We start from the raw sequence: 26,389 nt of genomic DNA on the forward strand, positions 1-26,389 counted from the left end.
CAGGATGAACAAGATTTTTTAAAAAATCAAGAGTGTAGTTCTGATGGAAATATTTTACAAGCATCTCTTCTAGAAACACATCATCAAACATCCCCTGCTGGTACAGTGGTAAGTCTACGGATTTACAACTCTAAAATCAGTAGTTCGATTCCCTTTGGTGGACTCAGCAGATAACCCGATGTGGCTTTCCTGTAAGAAAACACACACGTTACCAAACTAAACCTTCATCTCTTTGTTTCGGTCTCTACGTGAAATTCTTCTGCACTGGAAACCATATTGATTCATAGGAAAAGAGTAGATAACGAACTTTTATTTAATGTTTAGTTAGCTAGCCTAAAATAATTACATCGCACAGTGACAACTACATCGAGACAAAGGGACTGTTTGTTTGTTTGTTTTGGAATTTCGCACAAAGCTACTCGAGGGCTATCTGTGCTAGCCGTCCCTAATTTAGCAGTGTAAGACTAGAGGGAAGGCAGCTAGTCATCACCACCCACCGCCAACTCTTGGGCTACTCTTTTACCAACGAATAGTGGGATTGACCGTCACATTATACACCCCCACGGCTGGGAGGGCGAGCATGTTTAGCGCGACGCGGGCGCGAACACGCGACCCTCGGATTACGAGTCGCACGCCTTACGCGCTCGGCCATGCCGGGCCCAAAGGGACTGTCTAAAACCTGATAAACTGCGCTTGCATTTATGTCAAGAGGTCAAACAAGCGCTGTTGTTTTGAAAACAAAAATATGTATTTTATTCTAGAGCCTAAAGGAATAGAAGTGCCTTATTATGCTCAGAAAAATAAAACAACTAAAGATTTAATTTGAAGCTAAAATCAATCCAAAAATAATAATTTGAAATTTTGTTTTATCTTTATATATAAGAGTAGATAAACAAAACTTTTTAATGAATAGGTATCAGCTTTGAAGTTTTGTTTTTTAATATGTAGCAGAACGACTAGAAGTTTATTTAATAAGATTTTTAATTAACTTGTGCTATTTTTACCTTTAAGTTGTTGTTGTTTTATTGTTTTGAATCAAGCACAAAACTACAAAATGGGCTATCTGTGCTCTGCCCATCGCGGGTATCGAAACCCGGTTTTTAACGTTTTATTACCTCTAAGTGAGATAAATCTATTTGAGCATGATAAATTTAATTTTTTTTTTTTTTTTGGAATTTCGCACAAAGCTACTCGAGGGCTATCTGTGCTAGCCGTCCCTAATTTAGTAGTGTAAGACTAGAGGGAAGGCAGCTAGTCATCACCACCCACCGCCAACTCTTGGGCTACTCTTTTACCAACGAATAGTGGGATTGACCGTCACATTATAGACCCCCAGGGCTGGGAGGGCGAGCATGTTTAGCGCGACGCGGGCGCGAACCCGCGACCCTCGGATTACGAGTCGCACGCCTTACGCCTTAAATAAATTTAATAAAACAAAAGATTCAGTAGCCCCAGTTTGTGTGTGTGTATATATATATATATGTTCTGTCTGTTGTGAAGTTAGGTGGAACTGTATATTTCTGATATTTTGTTTGGGAACAATCCAAAAAAGTGTACCTCATCTTTCCTTTTCAAACTGTCATCTGCTAGAAATATAATATACTATTGTAGCACAGCTAACATAGAGAACCCAGAAAGGTCTAATTCTTCCTCATGTATACAACGTTTTAACGCTGAAACACCAGAAAGCGCTTCCAGTTGGAACGCTTTCCAAGATGTAGACACCCTTGAAATTTGTTACAGTCATGTTTGAACCACTGCAGCTATCACAAAATAAAGCTATATGTGAAATGTTATTTTTATGCTCTTCTGATTTTGAAACTAGGATGGACAAATTAGGAGGAATATGGTAAAACATACATTCATAACATGATTTTTATTAATACATTTAGTTTGTTGGTTTCTAATTCTTCTTCAGCTTTCTGTATTTAAAGTGCACTAATTTTGTGTGCAGTTTTGTTTCTCTCACCCCATATTGCTGAGTTAAATAATTATGCATTACCTTCTTCAGCTTTAGAATTACACGGAGATAATTTTAAATAATTAAAGTTTCTGTTAAACCTCAATTACAGTTTTTAATTTTGTTTTTTACTTTGAGTGGTTATTGTTATTCAGCGTAAAACTACACATATAAACTATTTGTGTTTTCTTCACTGCGTATAATTAAAACCAGGAATTTTTAGCATTGTAATTAAGAAACTTATGGCTGATCCAACGGTGAGGTACCTTAAATAGGATTATACTCTGTTTATATAGATACCGTGTTTTCAAGTAAATTTTAAAACATTTTCGGTTTTTATATTCTGAACCTTCTATTTTTATTATTAGTAGAACAATTTTAAATATTTGTAACCAAAAAGATATATTTGGTAATGAAATAAGAGTACGAAACAGAAGTATCTTAATTTCTGTAGCTCCTGGTGGCGTGTTGATCACATCCTAAACATAGGCATCTTCAGCTACATACGGATTAAATGATACAGGATTTTTCAATATTTTGAATGTTTCAAGGTATAATTATTTTAAAAAAGAATTTAAAGATCAAGGCTACCCCATAATGAATTCTACCTTCTGGCTCTTCTGGAAGCTCATAATCTGAATTTAATGTAATTTTTATCATTGCGTCAAATAAGTGAAACTGTTTGAGGAATATCATTTATAAAGAGAAAGTTTAGCAAAAATATATCTTTTATTATTCTTTCTCTGTATGTTACACACAAAAACAAATTAAAATGATTTTGGAAATACAAAAACAATGTTTTAACTATTAGGTCAATATACGCTAATCTCTTAAGTTATGGTTTTCTTTCACTTGTATTTTATTTAATAGTACAAGATTATTTACCTTTTGCGGTTGACTAAGAACACATTTTAAAAGTATAAATTTATATTGTTTTGAAAATACATAATTTCTCTGTAGTAATTACCTCTATGAAAGAGCTGGTAAACCTTTCTTTCTCAATGAATATTTACACAGCACATTTATTCTGACGATATGGTAGATATTCAAAGCGTCATTTACGAAACAGTTTTAATTTTCGCCCATTTAATACACTAGTAATTTTTGTTTACAACGATGTTAAGCTAGATATTAGTTATACCTAGAATCCTCCAAGTTGCAAAAATTAAAACGATAATGTAATAACTTTTTCATGAGCTCTCACAAGTATGAAAATACTTAAACATTTGAATATATCTTTAATTTTATAAAGATATATAAAGTACAAAAGTACTTTATATAGATTACATCCATAACAGAGATCCTTATAGTAAAATAAAAAAACCACAAAAAACAACAACACGCAATTAGAACTGCACTTTTATTTCCCTGTTCTTAACTTAATAATTTAATTAGGTGAAATTGTCAATTGTACAGCATATAACGCCTGCCACAGTAAAACTGGTTCCGGCTCTGTAGAAATGATATTATCAGGGTAAGTAAGATTATTTCTTCCTTTGTTTTTGAATTTCACGCAAAGCTACTCGAAGGCTATCTGCGCTAGCCGTCCCTAATTTAGCAGTGTAAGACTAGAGGGAAGGCAGCTAGTCATCACCACCCACCGCCAGCTCAGGGCTACTATTTTACCAACGAATAGTGGGATTGACCGTCATATTATAACGCCACAACGGCTGAAAAGGCGAACATGTTTGGTGCGAAGGCGGTGCGAACCCGCGACCCTCAGATCACGAGTCGCACGCCTTAACCCACCTGGCCATACCAGACCGGTAAGTAAGAAGAAGGCAACTTAGCACGAAATGACTTTTATATTATATAATTGTACCATTAGCTCCTTTCGATTTTTTCTTGAGGGTTATATGTTTTATTCGTAGTTAGTTTCACTAAATGTTAAAAATATAACTAACTGTCTATTGCTACGAATATTCTTAATGCTTAATTTCTTGTCAGTATACTTTTCAAACGTAACAACAATAGCATTGCTTTAGAAATGTTGTTTCTGTTTTCTGGAAAAAAAAAAAAAAAGTCCATGATTTATTTTCTTTCGGTATGAGTAATATACATAAATACCGAAGATGTGTTACCGAAGTGAAGAATAAGGCATTATATACAGTGCCGGATAAAGACGATCATAGGGCCTAGGAATCTTCTGTTCGTAGGCCCTACCAGCCGTACACGTTAAATCAAAAGTTTGATAAATTATAGTTACATAAATTATAAATTCTGGTTTGAAATTTTGTATACCCTAGGCACTGTGCCTAATAAATAATACAACCCTGACTATATATCACTCAGCAAAATCTTGTGTGATTCCTTCGTCAGTATCCCTATTCGAATGGCAAGAAACAGAAACTAATTCATCTTCATATGCCCCAAAAAATTCACTTGCGATGTTTGAGTGATTTAAGTCGTCTCTAGAAACATTAATGTCTGTATTGTGAGATTGTATTGTGAAAAGCTTTAAGTGTTTACTGATACTACCCTCAGATGTTACACCACTATTTGGGATTTTAATTACTTTATCGTGTACGTCAGTTTTTTTAAATGGCAACTCTATCCAAGATCTTTTTCTACAGGAATGATGTTGTTGAGAAGGTGTCTTCGAATTTCTCCCAAATATAAATAATTCAGCTGGCAACATAGTACAAGGAGGACTCATTCCTGAATTATTTTCATCAATTAACGAGATGATAGTCCCTAAATAAATTAAAAACATTATCAAAGGTCAGTTCATAAAATATTTCATTAAAAGTTAACTACTTTTACAAGTGATTCGGAAAAACATTTAACTGCCATTCTTAGGAATCATTATAAAATTTAAATATTAAATGTTTAAAAGATAAGTTAAGATTCGTGCTAATTATTTTAAATGCTAAATAAAACAAACATTAACAACTTTACTAGTTATATGAAAATTTTGATTATTCGAAAGTCAACAAGTGCAAGATATAAACACAAATAAATTATTTTACTACCTTGAAATAATAAACTTAATTATGTTCATGTTTTTATGAAAAAAAAATAGTTTGTGATTAAACCAAGTAACAAAATCGGAAATTAATAATTCAAACAATAAAGACTACGAAAATAATTAACTAAAAATAAGATAGAATCGGATCAGACTGTCGTCTAATTCAGTCTTAATAATTATGCTTTTAAGTTTGTACCAATTTTTATAGGAATAAGTATACATTTATACATTATTCTTAAGAGATATAAATGTATTTCATCTTTTGACCATAAACAAAGTAAAAATTAGAGAATGCTTTGCATTCAGTGATTTATAGTTTGTGTTGTTTCCAAATCAAATTGAACGTGCTAACCTTTGCAATTAAATAACATAAGGATTTACTTATGCATGTTAACAAAATTTCATGTTCAAGAACGCTTTGATTATTTAATGTTATTTACCGAGTAAATTAAATATGAATGATTCGAAAATTTTCAAGGATTTTGTACTGCCGTTTCGCCTTTGGCTGGATTTTATAGAATATGTACGATTTTTGTTTAAAAAAAAGAATATTTGAATACATTACAAACACATGTAAGAGAAAAATAATATGCATTCCTAATAGTATATTTGATTGCAACAAAAATTTCGTGCATACAAAATGTAAAACCTAATATATGTTATTTGGGAAAGTGAAGTTTTCTTGTTCTTCTGTAATGCCGTACATTAGCCATTCCTCACATCAATTTATTCAGTTGTGACTTCGTTGTGAAATCAAAATTTTGGACAAAATAAACGACTTTATCTGTGTTTCTATTCTGACTATACGTGGTAGAATCATAACACTATAAGAATAATAACTCTGAAGAAATTAAGTATCCTTGAAAAAATATAAAACATAAGAAAACGACAAAACATGTTGTTGTTAATGTTATTGAAAGTTTAACAAAATATTTGTTCACAAGAGAAACAAATATCAAAAACACATCAACATAAATCTTTTAAAATGTACTTTGATATATAGAAAATTATATTCATTTAACAATAGTTATCCTTTTACACATTAATTTTTTCACATGGTGTTCTCCCTGTATTTTTCTAATGTGAATAAAAAATAAATATTATGAAAAATAACTTTCATAACAAAGGAAGGGTTGGCGATGTTTGGTGAATTTTTTTTAAATATTTCTTCATAAATAAAACGCTTGATCTTTCTATAAAGCAGAAAATTGAGACCGTGTATCTGTGTACTGAATAAGTAATTCTTCCTCTAAAGAAGATAATCACCTGAATCGTGACTAGAATTGCAGTGAGCACCATGAATAGCACTTCGGTTGACAGATGACATGTCAACACAATCGTAAGATATAGATCGTTGTGGTAACCTGCTCTGTGCTGGCCTAAATTGTTCTGAATGTCCCATATCTGAATAAACTCTGCGTAAAAATTCCAATGAACTCTGAGGAAAATGTCTTTGTGTACACAAAATACTGCGCATATCACTTCTTATTGATCTATTCAGAAGCCCATAAATTACTGAATAACTGATCGAGCAAATGAAAGCCATACAAAAAGAAAGTCTGGAAAACCAGTCTGGAACTTCGCTATTTCTATTAGTTATTTTCCATAAGAGATTTATTACGTAAGGAGTCCACGTAAACAGAAAGGTGCCAATAATTGTAAAAATTACGACAATCCCCTTTATTTGTGAGTTATAATTTAAGGTAAACCAGTACCGTTTTCTTACAGCCATTTCTATTTCAGTGTTTGAAACTGGCCTTGAAGTGCTGTCTCCTCTGTTTCCTGAAGACACACTGCGACTAATTGTTCCCACAGTGAGGCCAACCTTACGGTACTTACTCTGTGCTACCAAGAATATCTTTATGTAACAGAATAGTGTTATAAAGAAAGGGAAAACGAAACACATCACTACAATGTAGAGAGTATAAACTGAATGTTTGCACCAGCTGGGTTCACACGTGGCTGATGTAGAATTGAAGGATAACCTGTAAAGTAAAAAGAGAACAATAGTATTGTTATAAGGTGTATTACAACATGTACGGACCGATAAAACTGATTCGATACCTGTGGTGGACAGAGCACAGATAGCCCTTTGTGTACTTTGTGCTTAACTACGAACAAAGAAACAAACAAAATAAACCTTATTGTTTAATTAAAAACTATTTACTTCTCTCTATGATGGGAAAGATCACGGTAAGAAAATTCCACAGTGTGTGTGTGCGTGTGTATATATTATAATTTATTTATTGGGTCACAAAATACTGAGCAATTATTTTTAGCTAGTCTTGTTTTATAATTAGATTTAAGCATTATCTAGTCAAACTGACACTAAAGATTTAAAATTATTTAACAAATCAAGAACAATATGTTTATATAGACGAAAATTATTCACCTATTAATTTATTTCGTATATAAACGCACAACATTGAATAGGTAAAAGTTTTAAGTTCATAAATATATTTATATATACATTCAGGTAATACATGTTTAACATTTACCATAAACTAAAGATATAACAAAATGTTAACAGTGTATAAAATTATTTATAATCATAATTTGCACGGTAGGAATAAATAGGTTTAGTTTAAATGATTAAACTACATAATGAATTAAATTTAACTAGCGTAACGCCCGTCAAAACGGACGGGGCAAGTACTACCACCCTCTACGCCTGGCATGGCCAGGTGGGATTAAGGCGTTTGACTAGTAATCTGAGAGTCGCGGGTTCGAATCCCCGTCACACCAAACATGCTCGCCCTTTCAGTTATAATGTGACGGTCAATCCCACTATTCGTTGGTAAAATAGCAGCCCAAGAGTTGGCGGTGGGGGATGATGACTAGCTACCTTCCCTCTAGTCTTACACTGCCAAATTGGGGACGGCTAGTGCAGATAGCCCTCGTGTAGCTTTCTGCGAAATTCAAAAGCAAACAAACAAACAAATTACCACCCCTTCCTCTCCCACACTATATCTTAACCCCACATTTCATAGGTGAAATAAATAAATTTTGAGAAGTCAGCCTTGACTAACAAAGAGGCAGAAAGTGCAGTCTAGATAGTTAAAAGTCAGTAACTTCCTCAGTGAGCCAATCAAAATTAATATTGTTCATAAAATGTATTCGTGGCGCATTCATAGAAAAATTATTGGTGAAACCCAGTTAGATTAACAAATTAACACTACGTTCCAACAATGTTGCTTTGAAACCAACGTATAATCTAATATTGTTGCACTAAAAGTATAAAATTAAATGTACTCACAACAAAACTGGAAAAGTATTTGTTGATTTTTTAATTTAGAGTCTCCGTTAACTAAAGTGGTTTGCTTTTATTCAAAATATTGGTGATATAAAAACAACTTAATTTCAGAAGCGATTTAAGTATAAAATTCAATTAATATTTTTATTTTCATGCACTTCTTTATAGGCTAGACGATCCCACATTACGTGCTTACTTGACACTTTTTATACCAGCACTATTGTTTGTTTTTCGAATTGCGCACAAAGCTACTCGAGGGCTATCTGTGCTAGCCGTCCCTAATTTAGCAGTGTAAGACTAGAGGGAAGGCAGCTAGTCATCACCACCCACCGCCAACTCTTGGGCTACTCTTTTACCAACGAATAGTGGGAGTGACCGTCACATTATAACGCCCCCACGGCTGGGAGGGCGAGCATGTTTGGCGCGACCGGGATGCGAACCCGCGACCCTCAGATTACGAGTCGCACGCCTTAACACGCTTGGCCATGCCGGCCTATACCAGCACTAACTACACGTATAAGGTTTCAGGCATCCTTCTCTCACAGCCTTGCTCCCCTGTCACTAAAATTGTAATGGGCAGACAGTAATCGAACTATTCTATCTGGATAGTCCCACCCCAGTGGCAAAGCGATATGTTTGCGGAATTACAACGCTAGAAACCGAGTTTCGATTCCCGTGATAAGCAGAGCACAGGTAACCCATTACGGTTCGGGTTTTATGACTCTTCCTATTTCGAAATAGCAAGCTTGATGTGAAACATTGGATTTTATATAGGTTATATTTTAAATGACTAGCATGGATATAAAAACAGACTACGCATACGTGGTCTTTAAAATAATAAACTATTAACTACTTGGGATCTGACAGTTTATATTATAGGGCAAATTTACTTGCATTAGACAAAAAGTGTTTTACATAAAATTGAATATTTGAAAACAAATTTATTCAGATATTATAATAGTCTTTCTTCTTAAAAATATAATTTTTGTACAACTTCTGAATTGCATATTCTTATTTTATTTATAAATACATAAATACACTTTTATGCTCAAAATGACATTGATGTTGTACGAAAACTTGTGAACACATTACGCCCAACAACGTAGACCCATAAGGTTGTGCAGAAAAAAATGTAATTATTTCTCTGTAGAAAAGTTCACTACCAAATTTTAAGGTGGTTTAGATGTACGTAAATAAGATTTTGTTCTGGCTTTAATTTATTAAACCTACACAACAAGGGCTATGACCTATGAACTTGGTCTCTCTTGAGAAATTGCACATACATTTTTCAACTATAGATTACATGCAGTTTGCGCGACATGTGCCAGAATGTGTTGCACAAAATAAAAAACCCTTCGAACAACAGACACAGATGTGTGGAAGAATTTCAAAAAACTAAAATGTCTGTGTGAAGAAAAGCTGCACATTCTTTTGCAGCTTTGGAATTGATCACGCACTAATACAAGAAAACAAAAAGATTTAAACACTTGGGAGCAGTAAAAAAATCGCTCATCAACCAGCATCCTTGTGGAGGTCTTTCTCTTACTGCGCTGGAACTTTCAAGACTACTATGATCAACTCTCCAAACCGTCTGGGAAAGTAACGAAATAAGATATCGCAACTAATACTGTGTATTGCAGGATCAAATATTTTCAAGGCATGTGATAAAGACTTAGTGGTTCTTGTCACATAAACTGTTGTGTCTAAAGATGTAAGACACTATGTGAAGTGATGATTTTGGCATAGAAGCAAATGCAGCCTTTGCGTTAAACTTTAATATTTTCAGATAAAACCTACAGCACAAAGAGAAGTAACTGAAGCTGAAAATGTGTTAAACATTTTTTAATCTTTCCTTGCTGAGGATTTACCGATTACAGCCAATAAATAAATTCCACTGAAAAACTCATCAGGTTAGAAGAATCACACTTTGGATTTAATTTATTCGTCTACAAATAAAATTTTACTTTTAAACAGTACAAATAACTTGCAGCTGTCAAGGGAGATACACTGAGGACCTAACCGACTATATCAAGAGAAGAGTCATTGGCTTATGATATCATAGAGACCTTGAGGTCAAGTCATATGCAATATCTAGGGGAGTCAAGAATGAAAAGTTTATTTTATAATATGAATCATTAGCGTCACGAATTATTTTTCATTTAGACTGTTTGTTTCAAGTTGAATACAAAGTTACACAATGTTCTGCCAACCACAGGTATCGAAAGCCGGTTTCTAGTGTTTAAGTCCGTAAACATGTCGCTGTGCTATTGGGAGCCATTTAGATAGAAAAACTAAGACTTTTTTATTTACAAACAATATTAGATTTATAGTTTAGAATAAAATACAAGAGTATCTAAACTTAGTGACTAGAAATTTGAGTTAAACATTCTCTTCTTTTTGCTATGAAAATCAAATGTACTTACTCTATCCATCCAAGTAAGAACGGAAAACTGCATAATAAAGCATGAAGCCAGACCCCTGCAAGTATCATCATGGACTTGAACTCTGTGATGGTTTGAGTATAGCTCATTGTCTTCACGATAGCATAAAATCTGCATTGAAAAAAAAGAATATGAACTGGAAGTTATTGATGCATATAACGACATTTCTATACACATCCTAGAGTAAAGCTGAAAAGTAATTAGACTGTATATAAAGCTAATCCTATTAAATTAGTGAAGAAACAATTGTAGCTGTATATCCTGGGCAAATTTGGTGACACAATGAAAGTTTGTTTGTTTGTAAGTAAACACAAAGCTACACAATGAGCTATCTTTACTCTGCCCACCAAGGGTATCGAAACCCGGTTTTTAGTAATGTGATACTGCAGACCTACCGCTGTACTACTGGGGTCTGAAAATGAAAGTAAAGTACCGATACGACTAAAGCAATTGGTAGAAATGTATCATACAAATGGAGGACTAAATTAGCATACATATATATTTGTAGAATTAAACAAACGTACTAATTATGGCACATTTTAATTTACACACTATTGGTTTAGGAGTTTTTTACGACTCTACAAGTCAATATTTCAATATTCAGACCCCATGTAAATGAATAAAACAACATATGAATCAGGATTTACACGTATTTATACTAAAGTTATACAAAAATGAACAATAATGTTTAGAAGTGAGAAGTTTTTCGAGACCTGTGACTGTAATGTAAATCACTTTCACCTATCAGCCTCCAAATATACTCTCCCATCATGTTTTTGTTATACGCTCCCAGGTCACAAAAGGAAAGTTTGAAGAGTAAAATTGGTCTTAATTCATATGTTGTTTTATTCAGACCTTATGTTAATGAAAATGTGCAAATTTGCCTGTTTTTACTTAGAAAATAGGTTAAATTCTAAATTTCATTATCCAGGTCACAAAAGCAAAGTTTGAAGGGAATAATGACCATTTTCTGTACTTTCACAACATAAGCAATTAAGAAATAACACATATTATTCAGGAATAAAATTTGTGTTACGTAGATTTATCTGTGTTCTGCCCATCACGGGTATCGAAACCTGGTTTCTAGTAGTGTGAGTCCGAAGACATACCACTGGGGGGCCTGTTAAGTAATACCGTACTTAATGATAAGAAGTTAATATATATGATATTTAGATATCCATTCAATATAAGGCCACAATCAGAGATTACATATAAATATAACAAACAGTATTTCGTAACAATAATTAATCACAAATAACTGTAGAATCATGATCAGTAGCTGCAAACTTAGAAGTGTGTAACAATGTTAAATACACAAAACGTCGTCATTGTATTTCAACAATTAAAAATATCTTATATGTAACATCTTTTCTCATGTATTAAAGGCACATCAAATATAGCACCTTGCTTAGACGAAGTGTAAGCTCATAACACAGCACTTAAACACTAGTTATTGCACAAAACTATCATAATCAGGAGAAACCTACACATAATGTACAATTCCATTTAATAAGTACTGAATACACACCAACTTCAATATTGTACAATAAACATATTGTAACTGGTAAAATACATTGTAAGAAATGTACTACTCTGCCAGATGTATCTGAAGAGACCTTTAAAGTGACATGTTACATCCAGCATACTTTTTAAGGGAGCAAAGTAATTCTTTTTGCATGGACACACCACCTAAGTGAATTAGTGGTGTCAAACGCCTGAAGGATGCCAAAACTTCGTGGAATGAATTACTTTCAGTAAGGGCAGCTTTTAAGGTGATGGTAATTTGATGAAGCTATTAAACAATGTTATATATTTGACAGTACAACAGTATCTAATATCGCGTTTAAAACAAATTCAACTGTTAAGTATTATTATCAGGTTCTACTTGTAAAGATTCTAGGTCTTATGGAAGGCCTGAAATTGGCACACAACTTATCACCCCCCCAGGGATATTCAACATTAGTGGACTAGTGTAAAGGAATATTGAAGGTCAATTCGCAAATTTTGTGATGTGACAAGAAGTTATTTATCCAGTCTCAAAGCAATAGACAAAAATTCGTCCGAAAAAAAGTTCGCAATTTGTCAATAATTGTTATACCGACTTTGAATGACTGTAATGGAGGTGTTATTATAAGGAATCTATCAGTTAGCCATGTGGACTATAAATACCCCTGAATATGGAGATGTGTTATATTAACTTGTTCCATGAGCCAAAGGAGAGTATTTTGTTTTTGTTTTAACAAACCAGTGCGTTGTTCCAGAAGAATAACATTCCCTGCCTAAAATACGTATGAACCACAATGTTTAAATCCACACTAACAGAATAATACAAAATTAATGTGGATACTAGTTTCGACATTTTACGTATCCTCTTCAATTTACCGTTTGTTTGTGAGAGAAACGGCTCTGAATTTTACGAAACACCTTCGAGATCTTCTGAGAGGCAAACTGTAAGGGGCAGACCACACCTTGTAGTCGTCATCAACTGCTCGATTTTTAAAATAAAAATAAATTACAGCAGGTAAACCTAATTAATGTCAGGCTTCACAGAACAGGAACACTTATTGAAACTAAGTTTGGTATTACACTGTATTAGGACTGCGGTCACTAGGACTCTCTACAACCAAATGCTGGAAATGTTTTGCAACTCCGTCTATCATAATAGTACAAATTATGCATAACATTACCTGTTATGAGCTTTGTACACACAGTACTGTATCATATAAAAGAATTTAACGATGCGCTTTTGTAACGTTCAATGTTGAACATTATGCAAAATATTATGTGTCACCAAAAGTATATATATATATATACATATAACATATAGTAGCTGTGATACTACTTCTAAAGAAATATATATATATATATATGTTATCCAATATAATGTACCAGTGTACATAATGCTTGGCAAAATAAACAACAACAAACTGTTAGTGGTAATCATACTATATCTTTCTAAATCAGTCATTTACCTATGTCTACAATATCAGAGACACTAGAACCTGTGATACTACTACTTAGTACATATGTTATCAAATAAAATGTACCACTGTACATTATGCTAAGCATAATGTGCATTGAGACTTGTATATATATTTAGTGTCTTGTCAGAGTGATTAATCTTACAGTCTCTACAGAATATGTATTAAATCTTACAGGTACCTTAGAAAGTTTTTTTCTATATTAAAACATTCGTTGTGTAAATGAATGGAATAAGTTTCGAGTGCGCAGGCTACCCATGCACCTTTTCTACTGGATAAGACTACGTGAATATATTATAAGTATACTGCATCCGTATATGGTGCACATCATCTACAACAGCTCTACCTGACATGCACTGTATCTGTAAACTGAAGAGAATATCGTTTGCTAATGATATTATTTCCGGTTTACACGTACAGTCTGTTTTAATGTCTGCAGAAAGTTAAGTTATTACAGTTATTACAATATATTCATATACCTGTCTATAGCGATTGCTGTTAGTGTCAAGATACTTGCTGTAGACACCAACAGGAAGGCAAACGCTGTCAGATGACACCAGAATACACCAAAAATCCACTCTTGTGTAACCGATGCAATGACTGAGAAGGGCTGGACGAGAACAGCGAATAGGAAGTTGGAGCCTGTTAAACTTAAAACAAACCTTCGGAAAAATTATATAAAAAAACAAGAAATATTTTCATAATGACAAAAAACTGGAAAATATTTGGTATAGCAGCAAACGGTCTCACACAATTATTTATAACTTATCTTGACGCAATTACATATTTTCTCGTTCAGATACTATTCCTTAATGATAATCATTAAGTCATACACTAAATAACCCAACATAAAAACCAACTAATCGTGTTACGGATTTCGTTATTAGCAGGTTGTAAATATTCCGTGAATAGTTAGCTAAATGCAAAATATCATAATTTTTATTCTGCGCAAAGCATGTAAAATTAATATTTACCAAAATATTTGCCTAATAAGCTTAATATATTTTCTTTTTATTGCAAAAATGTATATTTTCTAATACCAATTAAATATTTAACCGAAATAATAGTACAGCTGTTTATTTTGCTGAGTGTATATACACATATATGTTATATATATATAGTCATGTGAAAAAGTTAGGACACCCTACGAAAGCCAATGTATTTTTGTAACATTTTTGGATATATAGATATTTAATCTCAATTTTAACAATACTGAGAGATTATAGGAATATAACTAAACAATTAAAACTGAAGAAAAGACTTTTCAAGATCTTTTGTGAATGTAATTCTGCAAAAATGTATATTCTAACTGAGGAAAAAGTTAGGACATCCCCACATTTATTCCCACTTAATGTGGCTCAACTCACACACAGGTGTATCACACTAGGTGCACATGATTAGAAGATCGTTGCTCAGCATTTTTAATGAAGCTTGCCCTATTTAAACCTCAGACATTTAGTTTGGTGTGCTCCTGACTGTTGAAGTGAGAGTGAGCACCGTGGTGAGAGCAAAAGAGCTGTCTGAGGCCTTCAGAAAAAAAATTGTAGCAGCTTATGAGTCTGGTAAGGGATTTAAAAAGATCCCAAAGGATTTTGAAATAAGCACAAAGCTATATAATGGGCTATCTGTGTTTTGCCCACCACGGGTATCGAAACCCGGTTTTTAGCGTTGTAAGTCCGCAGACTTACTTGAGGAGTGGGGCAAACTTTCTTCAGACCGATGTCAGAGACTGGTAGATAGCTACAAGAAGCGTTTCACTGCAGTTATTTCAGCCAAAGGGGGTAACACTAGCTATTAGGGTGTCCTAACGTTTTCCTCAGTTAGAATAGCGCGTAAGGCGTGCGACTCGTAATCCGAGGGTCGCGGGTTCGCGCCCGCGTCGCGCTAAACATGCTCGCCCTCCCAGCCGTGGGGGCGTTATAATGTCACGGTCAATCCCACTATTTGTTGGTACAAGAGTAGCCCAAGAGTTGGCAGTAGTTGGTGATGACTAGCTGCCTTACCTCTAGTCTTACACTGCTAAATTAGGGACGGCTAGCACAGATAGCCCTCGAGTAGCTTTGTGCGAAATTCCAAAAACAAACAAACAAACAGTTAGAATATGCAATTTTGTAGAATTACATTTACAGAAGATCTTGAAAAGTCTTTTCTTCAGTTTTAATTGTTTATTTATATTCCTGTAATTTCTCAGTATTGTTAAAATTTAGATTAAATATCTATATATCCAAAAATGTTACAAAAATACACAGGCTTTCATAGGGTGTTCTAACTTTTTCACATGACTGTATATATGTTGGCAAATTATCGAAACTCCTGCTTAAATACCATGTGGAATCAAAATACTTGCCTGTCGCTTGGTGACAAGATCTCTTCTTTCTTCAGTAAAGTGTATGTCACCAAGAAGTTCCTACCGCAGACAACAAAGCAACTGTGGCCAGTGTCACTGAGTATGCTATCTTGTCAATAAAGTAAAGGTTTTTAGTTGTGAGAATTCTAGTGCTTGAGGTGTTTTCATCACTGTAACCGGAGAAAGAACCGTTTACATCAATAATAATGATGAATGACATTTTGCAGACTTATCTCAAGTCACGAACGTTCTACATTTTATCGACTGCCAGCTGTGTTCACAAAGTCTATTTCTTCATAATTAGATCATGAGCTGGAAAATTTCAAGGTTAAGACAATCAGCAAAGAAATACTTTTATTATTACCAGTAAATGGTCAACTTGAGTGATCTTCTTGAAAAGTCAATCTGTCGTTAATAAAAAATTAGCTTTCTTTCTGTTGTGTACTAAAGCACTTACTCAACAAAGCATACTGTTTTATATTAGTTCTGTTAGAAAGGAATATTTTCAGAATAGATATGTTTAATACGTCTGTTGACAAATAACATCTCGTTAAATCTAGAAATATATCAAAACAGATAGACAAAAATAGTAAATATTCAGCTATTATAATCCATTACAAAATTTCTTTAAAACCAATATTACTGAGTCAGTATCATCTATAACTAGCAGAAACTTGAAAAATATTTGCGGTGAAATTGGTATCTTTATTGTAAGAGTATGTCATTAAATACAGGATTTCTAGAATAATACAAAACACTTCTAATCGCAAACTCTTAAAAAAATCTGCAAGTCCTCTTGTCTCAGGACTAATATTCGTTAAGCCTTTACTAAGTACGGCCTATATTCGATAAGGAGATGTGTGTGTTTGTCTTTTTGCAAAGCCCCATAGAGAGGAATCGCACCCCTGATTTTAGCAACCTAAATCCGTAGATTTATGCTAGCTCAGCGGGAGAGCTATAAAGATGTAAATTATCACTAGAAATTGTGTATGTGTTTGGCTCTAGTTTATTTAGAACTAAACATTATATATTATCGTACTAACCACTATCAGTAAATAAATTTATAATATTATTCTATAACCTAACTTTTTAGGCATTTAGGTAATAATGTGCGCGCTCATTTTCAGGACAAACAAAACTGAGTATTATTTACATAGATGAAGCAAGAGAGTCAAACTGCTTAAAGTTTACTGCTCATGCCAGAGCGAAATGTATATATTTTCTTGGAAATGAACATCTAGCTACAAATAAGCCACACGTGGCTGTGTGTGGATCTTGCAGGTGTTCACTTACCATACGTCGCTTTCAGCTACACCGATTTCGTTCCGTGTGGTATGTATCTCTTAAGTTTAGGAGTATAAATATTTAAATAAAGACTCATTTCACAAGTTAAAAATTATAAAATTCACTTTAAATTTATTGTTTTAAGTTAAGCTAACAAGTTTTTTTCCTTGTTTTTTAGTACTGATCTAAAGAATTGGCATAGCACTTACTTTATCTAATATTGTCGTATGAACATAGATGAGCCCTCGAATTTGGTGAATAGTGCATTTACGAAGTTTCATTATAACTTATAAGAACGAATTACGTATGTTCATGCAATAATGTTTGTCACAAAAACTTTTAAGTCGTGGCGCAAAGGAAGGCATGTTTATCACTTAAATATTTATTCACACGAATTTTTTTATCATTCGACATCATAACACTGCTGGAAGAACACGATGCAATCTTTTTAAAAAAAGGAATTTCGTATAATAAAATAGCAAATACCGCCGGCAAAAAAAGATCAATCATCCATGTAAAAACTATTTAAACAAGACACTACATCAAGTGTGTCTTCCATTATTGTAGGCCCGGCATGGCTAGGCGGTTAAGGCACTCGATTCGTAATCTTAGGGTCGCAGATTAGAATCCTCGTCACACCAAACATGCTTGCTCTTTCAGCCGTAGAGGCGTTATAATGTTTGGTCAATCACACTATTCGTTGGTAAAAGAGTAGTCCAAGAGTTGGTGGTGGGTGGTGATGACTTCCCTTACACCGCTAAATTAGGAACAGTTAGCGCAGATAGCCTTCGTGTAACTTTGCGCGAAATTCAAACCCAAACAAACAAACAAACCGTTACTGTTACCAATGTTCGAACACCCCTTATTCGAGAGAATCTTCACACCTATAATATTATATATATATTTTTATTAGCTATGAACTTGTATGCAATTAATTTGGTTATAGGTGATCTTGAAAGTTGATGTCCACGTTCATGGGAGAGTCTGGGGAAAACTTGGCTAAATGTGGGATCTAAGATTGACCTCACTCCTTTGCAAAACTTGATACAACGGAAAATAGCATCAGAACGAGCATGATTAACATGGGGGAAGTAGTTACTAGAGAACCACGAGACTTGTGACACAATTTTTATGATGCACAGTTAACCTCTTTATCAGATTAGATAAGTGAATTTTTGTGCATGTATGTTAATTAATTCCTTTGTTGTTAACCTCACTCAACGTGATAGAATTTCCTACTAAACATTTCTCTTTATAAAATGAATACTTATACTGGATGTTTACCTTTTATAATGTGTGCGTGTGTTTTTATTATAGCAAAGCCACATGGGGCTATCTGTTGCGTCCACCGAAGGAAATCTAAACCTCTGACTTTAGCATTGTGAATCATAACACTTACCGCTGTCCCATCGACGTGGGGTGGCTTTTAAAATGTAAATAATGTAATATTCATAAAATATTTTATTGTAAGAAATGGTTTGGGATGGCTGGGTTGCTAGAGAGGTCGATTTGCAATCTCCATCCAACCAAACATACTCGCGCTTTCAGCCGTGAGGTGCTATAAGTGAAAGTTAATCCCACTATTTGTTGGTGAAAGAGTAGCAAAATTCAACCTAAAATTATTGTATAAAACAATCATCAGACTAAAAATGTCCGTAACCAGTTTGAATTTTGAAATGGGTTAAGTTAGGTTTTGAAGTTAAACACAAAGCTGGACAATGGACTATCTGTGTCCTGTCTACCACATGTATCGAAACCCGGTTTCTAGTGTTGTAAATTTGCGCATAAAAATAAATGCAGTCAACACAACATTCAATTTTGAATAAGGAAACTCTTTACGCAACTAGTCATATTTGACCACACGTCATTAGAAATACTTTAAAACCTGTTACATTGTCAACTAATTTGTACTGCACTACATTTTTCTCCTTCAAAGACAGTCCCTATTTAGGAATGAAATACATAACAATTGTTTCCAATAGCTTTAAAATACACTCATTTTTAAAACAATGAACAAAGGATTTCCTTTCAAAAATGTTCGGATTACACAGCTTCTTACTTTTGTCTTTAATTGTTGTTTGTTTTCTATTATATGCGTGTTTTCCTTACGTCATATATTTTAAGATTCTGTTCTGCGCTATTTGCATGGTCTGTTGCAAATGGCGCTTCGTCTGCTAATCAGTTACGTAACGATCCAGTAACATTTAATTTCATTTAAAGTTAGTAACTTCAGTGCTAAGCTGTCACGTATTTAGTAGATATCTATTGCTTTTTTGATGCCTTTGTTTTTATAACTTAGTGCATATTTACTTTCTATACTCTACTACAACTGTTCTTATATTCTCTTTCGATTTAAGTTTGGCATACGAGTAATTTCTATCTTCTTGGTTGTAGTATAATAAACATTTTCAGATATCTAACCCACTCTACGTAAAAGCTATAATGAAAATGTTAACTTGTCAAAAATATCATAATTGTGTTTTACTGCTATTTTTGCAACGCAAAAAAAATCATTACTTATCTCAAGGGATAATCGTTGAAAAAAAATAATTATTTCTAAGTTTCAATTACCAAAATCATATATTCTGTACTAACTTTTGTGGAGAAGGGTTTCATTCAAATATTAACCCAAATAGCTACGGGAATTTCTCGAATTAAAAAGTAGTTTTGATCCTAAATGTCGTCGTTTTTTGTATTATACTTTAGTTTTGTCAGCGTATATGGAGTCCTTCGAGCATATAAGAACATAGGCTTCACTTTTGCTCCAGTAATTACAAAAATAACGTGCTTGTATGCCTTTTTCATGTAGCAGGTGTATTTCTCTTCTGTCTGTTTTACACGTACCTTTTCATGTGTAGATTATATGAAGCGGTGTACATATATAGTCAACAGAAAGGTTTACTAACGTACCTGATTGTTTTGTAGTTTTGCCGAAGTTCTTTGCTTTGTTTTCACTCGAAATAATACATGGAACAAACTACATTTAATATACAGCTTACAAATATACTGAAATTATTGAAAATGTAGACGTTAACATAACTAATATAATTTTAATTTTTTAAATTTTTTGAGGAATGTAAAAAAAACAAACTTTTCTATGTTGTTATTTGCTTTAGCCCCCCGCTAGTACAGCTGTATGTCGTCGGATTTACAACGCAAAATCAGGGGTTCGATTCCCCTCGGTGGGCTCAGCAGATAGTCCGACGTGGTTTTGCTATAAGAAAACACACACGTTATTTGCTTTAGATATTAAAACTCATTAATGAGTCTCCACGTAATAAAACATCGACAGGTTAATCAAAAAATAATGTGGCTCAACATATGTGTCACGATATCAAAGAAAAACCTATTTTTTATATTATTAGAAATTAGTTAGATCATTATAATACGAAATTATCATAAGGAAATAAGGTTGGTTTGTTTGTTGTTAAGCGGAAAGTTACATGGCTGTATGTTCTATGCCCACTTCGGGTATCAAAACTTCTTTAAAGTTATAAGCCCTCAGGGTTACCGCTAAGCAGACTGGGGTGGGAATAAAGAAAACATTGTAATAAGAAAAAATACGAGGTCTGTATAACGCATAGTTTTGTTTATTTTCGAAAGTTTTTTTTAAATCCTTGATGTTCGATCAGTCAGGAAGTGGTGCATGTGTTGATTTATATATGCAAAAACGGCTCGTTTTTGTATATACATTTCTCTACAAGTGGGTTTTCTCGACATCACTGATCATGTGTTGATTTGTTTTTATTCAATTAACTACCGGTGAGGCTAACATATTGAATACTCTAACAGTTCTCCTGCAATGACACCCTGAGCAAAGAAATGGTCAGAAGAATTGAGTGAAATCGTTTAGTTTCTAGGTAAAATAAAATGAAAATACTCTCAGTAGTTAGCGGGATTAATTACAATATTGATAGTATTTTTGTTTGATTTTTCGTGTATATCAGAGATAGAGGTTTGGTTTATTTTGAGTTTCGCGCAAAGATACTCGAGGGCTATCTGCGCTAACCCTCCCTAATCTAACAGTGTAAGATTAGAGTGAAAGTAGTTAGTCATCACCACCCACCACCAACTCTTGGGATACTCTTTTACTAAAAATAGTGGGATTGATCGTAACATTATAAAGCCCCAACGGTTGAAAGGGCAAGCATGTTTGGTGTGACGGGGATTCGAACCAGCGACACTCAGATTACTTAAGCAACTGGTCTTGCCGGACCGTCAGAGTTAGATGCTCACATATTATCTTTAAACAACAAATTAATTAACCTAAAAATAATTTGGTGCATAAATAGTTTAGAAAAAGGTTTTGTTTTAAAACCGATAATAATCCCATTAAAAATTTAGGATTACCGAACTTGTTTTTTTCAAACATAACATATTATCTGTTTGATAGAAGAGGCGATGGTGTTTGGTATTGTTGTCTCTGAAAGATGTTTGGTTAATTATGAGTAGTAAGCGTCTTATTAAATGACTTCATGTATCTGAGTCACAAGATAATGCAAAACTCATACTATGCGCTCTGTTACATATCTCTTTACTTCAACCTGGCTGATTCAACGAAAAACTCACCACTCAATAACCTTATCATGCACACGTCACTTTTACTTACAGAAAAATCGGCACTTTTTTTTTTACTTTATTCGCTTACTGGCATGATTTTGAATGACACCACGTAGATAAAGGGGAGACGTAAAAGTAAGACACATACTCTGTGTGTTTTCTTCTAACAAAGCAACATCGGGCTAGCTGCTGAGTTCACCGAGGGGAATCGAACCTCTGATTTTAGCGTTGTAAATCCATAGACTTAACGCTGTATCAGCGAGATACTGCATATACTGTATTTTACATCTGTGCACTATTGTCGTCACTCGCCCAAAAGTTTGATGGATCTACTATGTTTTCAGTTCATTGTGTGTTGCAAATGTCCTATATTTACGCAACAATAAACTAGTCCGAAATAAGATTAACATCACTGAATAACGCAGTACAACACATTTTATAGTTTCAAAATGTTGCAAATATGTATTTTTCAGAAATAAATTATAAACCAGTATATGAAACAACTTTTTTTTGCTAGTATCTGACTGTTTCTTTCTATATTCGTTGCCCCCAGTAGCACAACGGCATGTCTACGGGCTTATACCGTTATAAATCGGTTTTCGATACCTGTGGTGGGCACAGCACAGTTAGCTCTTTGTATAGCTCTGTGCTTAATAACAAACAACTATCTTCGTGTTCACACTATAGCTTTTCATTTCAACATAGGTCGTATCATTTCCATTATTATTAAAAATTTAGATTCGTGTTCAAATAAAATAATACATAAATACATATATATATATATATATAATTCAGAAATGTTATATGTGTATTTGAATTTTACAGACCGACGTCTAGTCTAAAATACGTCTAACACGGTGTCAGCTGGCTATTTTGTTTTGATAATGAGACAGATTTTCTCGTTTGTTTGGTTTTGAATTTCGCGCAAAGCTACTCGAAGGCTATTTACGCTAGCCGTCCCTAATTTTGGAGTGTAAGCCGAGAGGGAAGGCAGCTAGTCATCACCACCCACCGCAAACTCTTGGGTCACTCTTTTACCAACGAATAGTAAGATTGATCGTAACCTTATAACGTCTCCACGGATGAAAGGATTAACATGTTTGTATGACGGGGATTCAAAGCCGCGACCCTCAGGTTACGAGTCGAGTGCCTTAACCACCTGGCCATGCCGGACCAATTTTCTCGTTATAAGGCGAATAAAAAGTTTCGTAGTGGACGTACAAATCCGTTACATGTTTAAACACTCGTTTTATATTTAAAAAACCCCAACAAAAACCACACTTTATTTAGCCTAGATAAACCAAAGACGATTTCATGGATATTACTGCATGTTTATTAAAAATTAAAGGTTTTCGATTTACCATTTGTTGATGAGTTATACCGGTTACGGAGAAATTCCACACCTCATCGGTAACTCTGAACTAGGACAAATCGTCTGGTGGAGGAGTTTATATTATATGTAGTGTATACATTGCATGATGTTGTATCAATTGTATAGTACAAAATATTCAAGAATATTTATTCTTGTATAAATTAGTAATATATATAGTGCTAATGTTACTAATTTTTCCTTGTATAAATTAGTAATATATATAATGCTAATGTTACTAATTTTTTCTTGTATAAATTAGTAACATATATAGTGCTAATGTTACTAATTTTTTCTTGTATAAATTAGTAATATATATAGTGCTAATGTTACTAATTTTTTCTTGTATAAATTAGTAATATATATAGTGCTAATGTTACTAATTTTTTCTTGTATAAATTAGTAATATATAAATTAGTAGCATCAATGTTGCAATTTTGTAATTCCTATATAAATATAGTATTATTATGTGAGTAAAACACACTTCCAAATATTACACATATTGAAGCTACTCAATGGGCTATCTTTACTTCATGCATTATAGGAAATCGGACCTTGGATTTTAGCGTTCTAAAGTCTGGAAACTTAGTGCTGACCCATTGGAGGAAGGGACCATATAATCCACTAGTTAACCAATAATTACTGTTTACTATAGTAAAACTCATCATATTTAAATCGGACTAGTCAAAGAAAAATCAAAACATCAAGTATGAAAAGGCCTAGATAAAGTAGAAATAATTTAAACTTTAACATAGTCAAAAGCTATGTTAGCACTGGTATTTTTTTCTTTTTCTTTTTCTGTATTCGTTCGATTCATTCATATACATTACGATATTTAAAAGTTAAACAATATCATTATGTTTTTCATTAAAATATGTACATCTCTGCATAAGATACTGAATCCCATACCATATCTGTGTTATAAAAGACCGAACGTATATATAAAGAACGTGGTTACATGAAATTCTTACCTTTCACTGCTGTCAGTGATTGTTATGAAGTTTTTTTTCTAAAAAGTGTCATGCTCACTTTTGCATCTTCTTTCTTCACTTACAACATTGTGTATTTATGACTATCTAAATTCTCAACCTTTCTTATTTGGTGCAACCAATCAAAACTAGCAACTGCAAAGACGTCATCACTCTTGTTTCAAGCAGCTGCTCGTACAAGGCTGGGGCACGTAAATGGAAACCGAAAAACAATGAATCTTGAATTAACATATGGTTTCTTATAAACCATGTTTCACACTAAGGCTGAAGAAGACAATGAAGTGTCTCATATTTAAAAAACGAAAAAAAAAATAATAAGTATGTTACAGTGCGCTGTAAATAGTTTTTGTCAGTGTGGTAGATTTAATATTTCCATCAGTTTTGTTTATAACTAACAAAATGTGATCGTTTCTCCACTGGTTAGCACATGTCCAAGATTCGTGTAATATCACTTTTCTTAGTAATATTTAAGCACAAAGATAAATAATGTTCTCTCTGTTCCTTGCCCACCACAGGTATTGAAAGACCTGATGTTTAAGTATTAATAGCCATTAGACCTTCCGCTGTGAGCAAGGTTGTGATATTAGTAGTGATCCTTTAGCATAGCTGATTTCAATTTATTGTATTTTTACTATCATAAAAAGTGTCATTTGGAGTAATCCATGTTTTAGTTTAAAAATAAAAGAACAAATTAAATAAATTCGTAATTTCTTAAAATGATTAAGGAAAAACGTATACAGTTATAAAATATACTTTCATAACAGAAACTTACCTAAAAGACGTGTAGCAAACAGAACGAAAGATAAAATATTATGTTGTAAATTACACAAACTTAAATCGTATCTGTGAACCCAGTATGTATGAGACTTCTACCTAATATAGACCAAACATAAGCGATCGAACTGTTTAACCTACGTGTATTATATTTTAATTTCCTCTGGCGGGTATTCTACTAAAAAGGCCTCCCGCTAGTACAGTGGTATGTCTCTGGATTTACAATGCTACAATCAGCGGTTCGATTACCCTCGGTGGGCTGAGCAGATAGCCCGATGTGGCTTTGCTATAAGAAAAACACACACACTCTACTAAAAAAATATTGATTTTTTTATCTTTTGCCTGTTTCAAATTATTATATTGAAAGTAACCGTTCAAAGAAAACTAGTCAGGCCTTAAACTGTTTGAGATAATATTTATTGACCATACTCAGATACCACGTACTTTCAGAATATTAATAAATACGAACATTCTGTATGATATAAATCTTACCCTGGAACTACTCGCGCCACATGCAGCAGCACCTGAGTAATAAATACTTCCCTTCTTCTTTCTATTCATAAACGTCGCTTAGGGAAATATTTCTCTCGAAACTTCGTTCAGTAAATTAAGTATATCACTAGAAGTCTGGTTCGTTTTTAGGAAGTTTTAGTGGAAACAGATCAAACTAAGCTGTAATTTATACTGTAAATCGTCTGTAAGTGTCACGTGACTATGATCAATGTCATTAAACACTGACTTCTTGGTGAATGATGCACACAAACAATTTTCTGGAGAATAGAAAGCATGTAAATATGACGTAAGCTGAAATATAAGAAAGGCTAAATTAATTTTTTGTAATAGATAACAGTGCGAAACATTTAGGAAAAGAAATAAATGAAGCTTCTGTTTAGGCGCATGTGTTTAAAACGAGTCTGGTTAATTAAACGATGTTTTGGTATTGTTGTTCTTGTTTATTATGTATAAGACAAATTAACTCACAATGAAATCGAAGAGAAATGCTCTTTTTATAGCTTAAGAAACTTGATTCCCCTCGGTGGGCTGAGCAGATAGCCCTTTGTGGCTTTGCTATACGAAAAACACACACACACACTGACCCCTAATAATGTTTTGGGCCCGGCATGGCCAAGCGCGTTAAGGCGTGCGAATCGTAATCCGAGGGTCGCGGGTTAGCATCCCCGTCGCGCCAAACATGCTCGCCCTTTCAGCCGTGGGGGCGTTACAATGGTACAGTCAATCCCACTATTCGTTGGTAAAAGAGCAGCCCAAGAATTGGCGGTGGGTGGTGATGACTACCTGCCTTCCCTCTAGTCTTACACTGCAAAATTAGATAGCCCTCGAGTAGCTTTGTGCGAAATTCAAAACAAACAAACAAGCTTAAGAAACCGAGCAATTTCATCATTGCATTCAAAATCAACGGTGAAAGAATTCTGTTCTATTATTATTGCTATGCAATACTGACA

The 26,389-nt window shown here is 33.7% G+C and overlaps 2 protein-coding genes across 6 annotated transcripts in view; one reads left to right on the forward strand and one right to left on the reverse strand.

Moving 5' to 3' along the window:
• Nucleotides 1–2,691: 2,691 nt before the first annotated feature.
• On the reverse strand, nt 2,692–25,560 carry LOC143222188 (G-protein coupled receptor 161-like). Of its 5 annotated transcripts, XM_076448279.1 has the most exons (7): nt 24,135–24,224; nt 23,156–23,229; nt 15,951–16,262; nt 14,083–14,265; nt 10,605–10,733; nt 6,195–6,913; nt 2,692–4,654 (listed from the first exon to the last, which is right to left on the reverse strand). In XM_076448279.1, exons 5-7 carry the CDS (start codon nt 10,709–10,711, stop codon nt 4,245–4,247), a joined length of 1,236 nt encoding a protein of 411 aa, XP_076304394.1. In that variant the 5' UTR covers nt 10,712–10,733; nt 14,083–14,265; nt 15,951–16,262; nt 23,156–23,229; nt 24,135–24,224; the 3' UTR covers nt 2,692–4,244. The 5 variants fall into 5 exon arrangements, with proteins under 5 accessions (XP_076304394.1, XP_076304396.1, XP_076304393.1 ...); XM_076448281.1 differs by lacking the exons at nt 23,156–23,229; nt 24,135–24,224 and adding an exon at nt 25,419–25,560 and having other exon boundaries at nt 15,951–16,120; XM_076448278.1 differs by lacking the exons at nt 23,156–23,229; nt 24,135–24,224 and adding an exon at nt 25,419–25,560.
• The window catches only part of LOC143222189 (methyltransferase-like protein 27), a 32,457-nt gene continuing 23,245 nt past the window's right edge, over nt 17,178–26,389 (forward strand). Inside the window, exon 1 of the mRNA XM_076448283.1 lies at nt 17,178–17,282. The gene's annotated coding sequence lies outside the window, so the exon portion shown is untranslated. The remainder of the gene's footprint in view (nt 17,283–26,389) is intronic.

Source organism: Tachypleus tridentatus, chromosome 8, assembly GCF_004210375.1.
Source record: "Tachypleus tridentatus isolate NWPU-2018 chromosome 8, ASM421037v1, whole genome shotgun sequence".
In the NCBI taxonomy this organism is placed as follows: Eukaryota; Metazoa; Arthropoda; class Merostomata; order Xiphosura; family Limulidae; genus Tachypleus; species Tachypleus tridentatus.